This window comes from Pempheris klunzingeri, chromosome 12 (genome assembly GCF_042242105.1).
Source record: "Pempheris klunzingeri isolate RE-2024b chromosome 12, fPemKlu1.hap1, whole genome shotgun sequence".
Taxonomy (NCBI): domain Eukaryota; kingdom Metazoa; phylum Chordata; class Actinopteri; order Acropomatiformes; family Pempheridae; genus Pempheris; species Pempheris klunzingeri.
The window spans coordinates 11379561-11388590 of NC_092023.1; the positions used below are offsets into that span (position 1 = coordinate 11379561).

The 9030-nt window shown below is 41.1% G+C and overlaps 1 protein-coding gene across 1 annotated transcript; it reads right to left on the reverse strand.

Annotated features, from left to right (window-relative positions):
* Nucleotides 1-1521: 1521 nt before the first annotated feature.
* LOC139210500 (monocarboxylate transporter 12-B-like) lies at nt 1522-9030 on the reverse strand. Its single transcript, XM_070840499.1, has 8 exons — nt 8824-9030; nt 6208-6311; nt 5433-5576; nt 4432-4527; nt 4050-4206; nt 3050-3799; nt 2705-2964; nt 1522-1739 (listed from the first exon to the last, which is right to left on the reverse strand). The coding sequence occupies exons 1-8, from the start codon at nt 8958-8960 to the stop codon at nt 1552-1554; spliced, it is 1836 nt and encodes a 611-aa protein (XP_070696600.1). The 5' UTR covers nt 8961-9030; the 3' UTR covers nt 1522-1551.

The following is a 9030-nucleotide window of genomic DNA, read 5'->3' on the forward strand; positions in this document are numbered from 1 at the left end:
TGTGTGGGGTTTTCAGTTAACCACATAAAAAAACCCCAACAAAACAAAAAAACCCGAAGTTTTCTTCCAATGTCCCTCAAGAAATCATTTGTATCACTAACCAATATCACTTATCACAAAGATTTTCATCTCTCAGAGACCAGCTCCAGTTTTTTATTGTCTTTTTACATTGATACAATCAAGCATACTTGATAAGAAATATCCACTGTAGATTGTTCATGATTGACTATAAGTTTATGGTAAATTGAGTGTATCTAGACAGACATCATCATTACCTAGAGTAAGATAAAAGTGTTTGAAAGTGTGCAGTACTCCTTGTTTATTCTCAGTCTGCAGTGTGTTGGTCTTGTGAACCTGCCAATAAGACTTGGTGTTGTGGAGGAACATTTTTAACATGTTATTGTATAACATGTTATTGTTTAACATGAATAAAGGTGCAGCTTATCTTATCTTATCTTAAACAAATCACATTCTCCTGCTTCTTCTGATATGACACACAGAAGGAAACTAAGCCTGCAACGCAAACACAGAAATCACATGAGCAATATTAGAAAAGGCCTCCTAGAACTGGAGTATCATTACAATTGTTCAGGTATATTTAAAAAAGTAAATACTTGTGCATTCACACTTGTGTGCGTCTGCACATAGAGTGGCTTAATGCTGTGTTCACACTATGAGCAACAAAGTCATGCAAGTCATTTTCAATAGAAGCCGGCGTCATGAAGCTACAAACTAACGTCAGACACTTAGTGTGTGCCTGTGAATAATCAACCAATTATGTTTTTGTTTCACCATTTCCACTCTCCTTCTCTCTCCCCACAGGCGTGTTATTTCGCTAGTTGACGCTATGCTAGCTTTATTGCTGTGCACATGGGGATGCAATGGAGCAGCGAAATCTGATGTTCATAAATTAATGTGGAACACAAGCTCATGATGCCATTGCCACATCAAAAGCAGCTCTTCTAAGGCGACTTGGCATCAATGTAGCAGGTTGTGCTGTTTTGTAGCATTGTCACTCGTAGTGTGAACACATGTATTGATGAAATTAATCAATTGGCAAGATGAAACTTTTTTGAAAATAAGGGCCAGGTTTAAGAAAAATACATTGAACTGTTGTTGAACTGCGGAAATTAATAGCAACACTTCAAAAGCTAGATTAAATTGATGTGAACAGTTTGCACATGTCAGTATTACTGGAAAGCTTACTAAAGCCTGTGAATGACAGCCAAAACCTGCTTGTAAATATTTATTTTTTTTAGGATATCTCTTTGGTTCTACAAAACAATATATCCACATAAAACAATAAACAGAAAAACTTTATAACATCATTATAACATAATATGTATCTCAAAGTCACAATAATTAAATAAATTCTTTAAAAAAAAAAGGCACAGCTGTGTTATCCCCAATTCGTCGGGGGAATGCTGTTGATGAGTGGCGTACGATGCACATCAAAATAGCACCTCTACGATATTCTTTGTAAACACTCATGTCAGCAGTGGTAAGGCACACATCCACAGAGATGGAGGAGCAGCACCTTGATTTGCACCATCATATGATGCCCTGCTGAGCTGCAGCAGCAGTGTGACTGGGATTTAAATGTGCAGCTGAGTCAGACGCGGACCTCCGATGGTGTTTGACGAGGACGCCTGCTGCTAGGACCACAGAGCTGAACATGAAGGAAGCCCCGCTGAGGAAGAAGGTTGCTGTGTAGTTTCCCAGCCTGTCTACGAACCAACCTGGTGACAGGAGCAGGGCAGATGTGTTATACCTCAGTGGAAAAAAAACCCTCAATATTTGTGGCTGTATCCACACGTTATTTTTGATAATGTAAGATTTTCTCTGCATTTTGGCTTCCTGTACGCATGAAAATGGTGAAAACGCAGTTCTGGCTCACTGAAAAGTGAGCTTTTGAAAAATGCCAAAACTCAGTTTTACCTTTATTCATGGGACAGGTGAAACAAAGCGTTTGGGAAATGTTGCTATCTTGCTCTCAACTTGCACATGGCAATTGTTGTTGCATGTATTGAGCATGAACCCAAGATGGTGGGATACCAGTTTGTTTATGTGTGTTCAGCACTGATAGGTTTAAATGCATGTTTACAAGGTAATCTGGCTTTACTTCACCATTATACCGCTGTGAGGAGGCACATAAATATATTGCACCCAATAGTTTTCAATCCATCTCAAAGTACAATATAAACTTATGCTCACAATGCTCCTCTATGGTGTTTAATTTAGCCCCATAGCACCACAACATCCCCACAACATCCCCACCTACTGGCCTGGTGTGCTTATGTGAGAGTTTTAAATTGTTTTTGCATTGTTGTGTAGAAGGAGAGATATTCTAAAACACTATTGGTGGGGGTAAAATGCGTTTTTAAAAACATCCACATACAGAGTGATGGATGTAATAAACGAATTTATAGCACAGAAAGAAATAGTGCTCTCTCTACTCTTTGGAAATAGCAGATGATGCGGGGAGTAGAGGGCCAATTTTATAATCACTGACAACATCTGTAGTCTTTGCAGTAAAGCGAAAAGTAGCATGACCAAAGAGTCTGAGACACCAGAAGAAACATCATCTCGGCTTTCACTTGTTTCTGGTATAAATGTCAAGACCTTAAAATGAATGATTGTGATACTTCCAAGAAATTTATAGGACACCTTCAAAAAGTGCAATAAATAATTCATGAACAATTACCTCCTATTGGTGGGCTGACCAGGTAGGGAATGGCATGCAGGAAGTAGACCACACCCAGAGCAGAGGTCAGGTAGGTGGAGCCCACCAGATCTGAGGTCACCACAGGGATGAGCGCTCCATACGCCCCGTCAAAGTACCCGTACAGAACGGAAAATGAAACCAGGAGGGAGAAGGAGTGAAGGAAGGGGACGAACATACAGCAGAGGCCCTCCATGCCTATCGCTACCATGTAACACAGTAAGCGATACCGCTTCAGACACCTAGAGGGAAGGAAACCAGCATCGGGCTTTAGTTACCTGCAATTTATTTCACACACACAAGAACACACCTGCGGCCTCTACTTACTTCCTGTCTGTGACCCATCCAAAGGTGATGTTACCCACAATGCTGCTGACACCAAACATGGACATTAGGAAGGCAGCCTGCTGGTGTCCCAACCCTACACTGAGGGCATAAGGAACCAGGTATACTAATGGAGCGCTGCAGCCATATGCCAGAAACAAGAAGGACACAGACAGAATCAGGAAGTCGGATGAAAGGAGAAATCCGAACTCTTCACTGGACTTGAGACAAAAGCAGTGACCTCTGGGCGTCACTAAAGGCTCTGGAGGAGGGCTAATGGTTTTATCGAAGTGACAAGCATCTATTGGTATGGCTTTGGTAAGTCCTGAGTCTTCAATCTTAGCATCCATATCAGCTGCCTTGTTGTTCAAGTTCATGCTTTCCACTAATTTCAAGTCCTCAACTGAGCTGCCATTTGCTAGTTTAGGATCTGAGAGTTTACTCTCCCCTAGCATTTTCTCTGTCAGCTTGTTGCTAAATAAAATACATTCAGCTATCTTCAGATCTTTCAGACTGAGATCAGGCAGGCTCGGGCCTGACAGCAGCGCTATGTTTCCCTGACCTAGTTTGTTGTTTTCAAGTCCAAAGTTTTTGAGTGCTCCATTGGCTATGAGTAGATCTTCAGTATCCTTTAAGTTGTTTATTTCTAGCTGCTTTTGGCTGCAGTCAGCAGATATTTGTTCAGTGTCTTTGGAATCCAGCACTTTCATCATGCAATCTTTCTCCAGGTTTGCCATGTTGTTCTCCCATATCCTTTAAATGGAACAGGATATTAGATTAATAGATTGAAATTGATCAAAAAAACGTAATTCTGATTCTGATTTTCTAATCAATACCACTATCATGTCTGTGTATTAAATGTGGTGCTAGTGACAGGACACAGTTAGCTTAGCTCAGTGGTATCGATCTTCTCACCTAACTGAACATGCATATATTACCAAAATCTGAAACTATTCCTAGAAGTTCGACTAGAACTACAACTAAAGACTAAAGATAGACATACCTTTCATCTCCTCTTGGTTCCAGCGGCCTCATCAGAGCACCACAGACCAACAGATGGGAAACAAATCCTCCAAGGATGAGCAGGGCTCCTCTCCAGGAGTAATGCTCTATCAGCAGTTGGACCGCAGGAGCCAGGACAAAAGTCCCAATGCCACTACCTGAAGATGAGGTGAAATTTGATGGGATGAAATAAGGCAAAGAGAGTAGAGAAGAGGCACAGGTGGAGGAACTTAAAAACTAGAGAAAAGCACAGAGGAAAACAATAAAAGACAGATAAGAAGAAAAGAGAAAAAGCAGAAAGAAAAGAGGAGAGGAGAGGAGATTGGAAAGTGAAATATGAATGACAATAAAACAAAGCAACAGGTAAGTAAAGATGTCACTACCAGACAAGGCGATGCCATAGGCCAGAGCTTTCCTCTCACTGAAGTACCGCCCAACCATCGCTATGGCTGGTGTGTAGCTGAGAGCAAAGCCAAGACCTGTAGAGGATGAATAAAGGGATTTGGAGTTTGGCAAAAACCTGCCAAATGATGCCAAATGTGAAATTATCTGACACACCCTGTTATACATGTATTACATTACATTGGATTATATTCAGGCTCCATGGGACCTTAAATGTCATCAGGGATTTTAAGTGCATTCCTACCAAACAAACAGCTAATGTGTGCTGCGAGCCACAGTAGAAATCCATGTGTATTTTTCTAATTTTAAAAGAAGTGCTTGCATGTGGTGTCGACTGAAAGCATTCTCAAAGGGTTACACGGATGGGCTGTATAATGAGACACTTTATCTTGTGGGGAAAGTTTGAAGAGTGACTAAACACAAAAACACACATCCAATACTCTTAATGATGATTTCTATCAGTTGTATAAATGTGGTCTCTGAATGCCATTTTCAGAGGTTAAACAGAACTAAGACAAGCTGTCCTGGTTTGGACATTTTGTGTGCCGCAAAGCTGGTTCCATCCTAGCTGACGATGTATCAGTGAAAGTTTTCTAATGAGCAAAAAACGCGAATGCAGATTGATGTTCAGCCCAATACATGCCACTCTTACGCTGACTTGTAATTGAGTGAATGGCGTGTTCTTTGGGTTGAGGTTGCAGGTATGATCTCCCGTGAGAAGTGCTGAACAGTGCTGAGCACACTGCACCACCAATTATGCATCTAACTGCTGTGGGTGTAGATGTTTTCGGTTTTCCTCGCCTGGCCTTGTGTCAAAGTAATTAAAAATGAATAGTGTGGTACCCTTTGTCACTCAGATAGTAACAGAATTAGTGCCGGCGTCTCATAATCATCATTTGTGGCAGCAGAGGCTGCTGTTCATCAACAGTTACATAGTCTTTTAAGATCCTCCATGAAATGTTGGCTTTTCGTGCTAGTGTACCTGTGAGGATGCCCAGGAAGATGTATAGATGTTCCAGACTGGTAGCAAAGGAGCTGAGCACAAAGCCAGCAGAGGACAGCAGACCTCCCAGGATCACTGTAGCTCTGCAGGAGATACGGTTCCCAAGGAAACCACCCAAAGGAGCTGGAAACACAGTTTTTATGGGTTATGGCTATAAATCCACCCACAGCAATTCATACTTACTTCATACTTTATGAATCATTGAGTGAATCATTTTTATAAATGCACAAGTTTGCACTTCATTTGAACAGATATTTGATTGTGCTCCAGTTTTGATAAACCCACACTCTTTGTCTTTTCTCCAAGATTTGCTTGATGTTTTTAAATCATGTTTCATTCCGACTTTTTAATATCTGGACTAATAGATGAATAAGAACTTCAATCCACTGAAATATCTACAGTCTAATTTCTACAACTGCTGTGATTTTCAGTCAGCTCATCCTCATGGCGAAAACGACAAGTGGTCGTTTTTCTCAAGATATTTAAAATGACCAGTGTTTACATAAGTGACCTCTAGTGGCTGTAATACTCATGATAAGAGCAAAGGAGGAGGTCAGCTGACGGTTCAAAATAGAAGCAGTTAAAGACAAATACAGAATACATGTGTGTTATCTTTTTCTTTCACTTTTTCTTTGCAGCCCTGTGAAAAACCTGCGCCAAACAGACAAATGGGATCCCCCAACAAAAACAAGTAAGTTTTACTTTGCCAAAACAGGTTTAACTGCAGCACTGATGTTCCTTCAGGCGGTCTTACCGCAGAGCATGGTGGTGCAGTCGATCAGACTGTGGATCCAGGCAGTGGTGGAATAATCCTTCTCAAAGTGCAGCTGGAACTCCACAAAGAACATGGAAACACATCTGGATAGAGAGACAGCGGGAGCTTGTATTTAGTGCATTTTAACATCATACAAAACCTGTGTGATGCAGTCAGAGTTAACCTATAACTCTTTTCACAAATAAGTACGAGTATTTGATGTTGAAATGCTGTCAGTGTTTGGAAGCTCTTTCTTTTTGACACAAAACACGATACATCATCCAGTTTGTTTGAAGCTAACAGAGTGTGAGTGAGAGTAGCTAGTAAGAACATCTGAGACAACACTGGACTGAGAGAAGCCCCCGAACAACACTGCTTTAAATGAGGAGATAAACTGGTCACACTTGGTTTTGAAGGACTGTGACATGGTTTCCTTTATAGCAACTTTAAAACATATTTATTATATTCAGAGTCATGAGACAATACACAAAGTAAGAGCTGGCATCAGCGAGTGGATGAAACCTTATTGTTGTGTCCGCAGGCCAAGATGACACAGCTTCTCATATCAAGCCAGTCAATATTAAAATGACATTTTACTGTCAGAACATACAGTACTTTGAGCCCTAGTCTGATGCAATATTTATTATTAGATGTCTTATGGGGTGTCAGCATTGTGCCAGAGCTGATAAACTGCAGCTGAGTGAGGTGTTTATCATTTTATGGCTGTCATTCTTGACCACCAATCTGGTTGCTTTGCCCTCTCTCACTTATTTTCTATGACTCTCATCGTCTGTTAAGTAGTGTCACTGTGTCCTATGTCCAGAGCAGATCAGACTCATGTGAAAATCGAGCCAAGAGGAAATAAAGTTGACGACCATCAAATTGTAAAAATGACTCCAGCCATCTTTTTACCTCCCGTCTCTTGATCATTACACAAACCTGTCATTCTCTCTCTGTCTCTCTCTCTCTCACACACACACACATAAAATAAGTGCCAGGAATGTTAATTCTCCCTCTTATGCAAGTTAAATGGCTTCAAGGATCCGCAACAAAGTCCCAGGTTTTATTTCTTTATTGACTAGATTATGTAATGGGCTGAGGTGGCATCTTCTCCAGAAAGATTGGGAAGCTCTCGCTGAATAGGCGAAAGAACTACTGAAGTTATAATTTGGAAATGGAGAGAAATCCTTGAGAACATGCAGCACATAGTCAACATATTATCTCTGCTCTGTGCTGTGTGAATCAGCTGTACTGTGTTCTCCTTGGAGAAAGAAAATCAGAAACCAAGATGGAGAATTTTTTATATATTTTTATTTTTGGGGTTTTATGATGACGCCACCTTAGTTTTGCGCTTAAATGTGCCCTTCTACGTAGATGGAGACCTTATTTTGCAAATTACATCTTTCATACAATAGTAACGTCAGTGCTCCATCACAGACAGAGCAGGCAGGACTGCAGTGTACTTCACAAGAGCCGCAATCTCTGACCAACAACGCTTGTTAGCTTTCTAACTTAAGTGTGTGTTCATGTTTGTAAGTTAGTTGAGAAGGATTTTCACTTTTAATTATTTTCCCCCTTTTCCCCCATGTTTGGAATATCCAGTCACCTATGAACTATGGTCATGGCTAACTCTACTGTGGACCTGAAGAGGAAGCAGAAACAAGGGCATCATCCCTCAGCCTACTAAGCACATATGTCACTTCACAGGTCTGCGGTATGTATATTATGATATATCTAGATTTAATCTCTTTCTTTCCGTACTCAATCTTTCAGTGTACACATATTGAAATGGCAGCGGAAATTAAGTGCCAACAAACAGCTGAGCTGTGCAGCCAATGTCCCGGCAGAGCAAAGTTGTAAGATGGAAACAACTCAGCAGGATTTCAAAGTCTTAGCGGAAAAAAGAAAATATTGTTGCTGAATCAGGGTAGTGGCTTAAACAATAATGTGAGCTGAGCGGAAATTGAGTCTTGCCAAGTAATAAAATGTGTGTTAAGGACCAAAGCTGAGAACATGAAGCCTTGTTGAGAACAGCTACATGGCAGAATTGTGCGCCACACAAGTCATGAAGTCATGTTCAGCAGCACGCAGGAGCAGAGGAATTCAGCCGTCTAAGGATGCAATCACTCTGACTGATGTTGTTCCAACTAAAAGTGTTATGTTTTTAAATTCCTTACATTTAATAAGAGCTCAAATATTCCTGACAGGGAAGTATTACAATACTCACTTCCACAATCCACCCGCAAACACAAAATCAGATATTCTTACAGAACTAAAGATAAAATTCTCAAGTGATTATGCCTGCACATTCAGTGTGGTTTCTTTTTTTAGCCCATCAGACTGATTTAATGCTGCATTATTATTTTTATAGATTTATCCAGTAGGGGGCAAGCTACGATGTTACTCCTCAAAATTAAACTCCCACTGCAATTCTATGTATATGTGTGCTTTTGTACTTAGATCATCTACTTTTGTAGATAATTAGAGTTTTACACTGTAACAGTGAGGACACACACACACACACACACACACACACACACACACACACACACACACACACACACACACACACACACACACACACACACACACACACACACACACACACACACTCACCTGGTCACTGCCCGGATGCACATGATGGCGAGGAAACAGCCAGCGACGATCATCCATCCCCAGCCACCTTCCGGTGGGGTCGTGACCCCCGACGCCCGTCTCCCTCCCTTGATCTTCTCCTCCTTGGTGAAAGCCATCGCTCCAGCCAATCACAGGGCAGACTGACATCAGTACCCCCTCCCTCTGTTATAAGGGATGCTGGAGGCC

Coding starts and splice junctions, on each gene's coding strand:
- LOC139210500 (XM_070840499.1), bottom strand. CDS start 8,960: ATGGCTTTCACCAAGGAGGAGAAGATCAAGGGAGGGAGACGGGCGTCG. Junction 6,312..8,823: donor TGCATCCGGGCAGTGACCAG/GTGAGTGTGTGT, acceptor CTCTCTATCCAG/ATGTGTTTCCATGTTCTTTG. Junction 4,207..4,431: donor CTATGGCATCGCCTTGTCTG/GTAGTGACATCT, acceptor CCTCATCTTCAG/GTAGTGGCATTGGGACTTTT.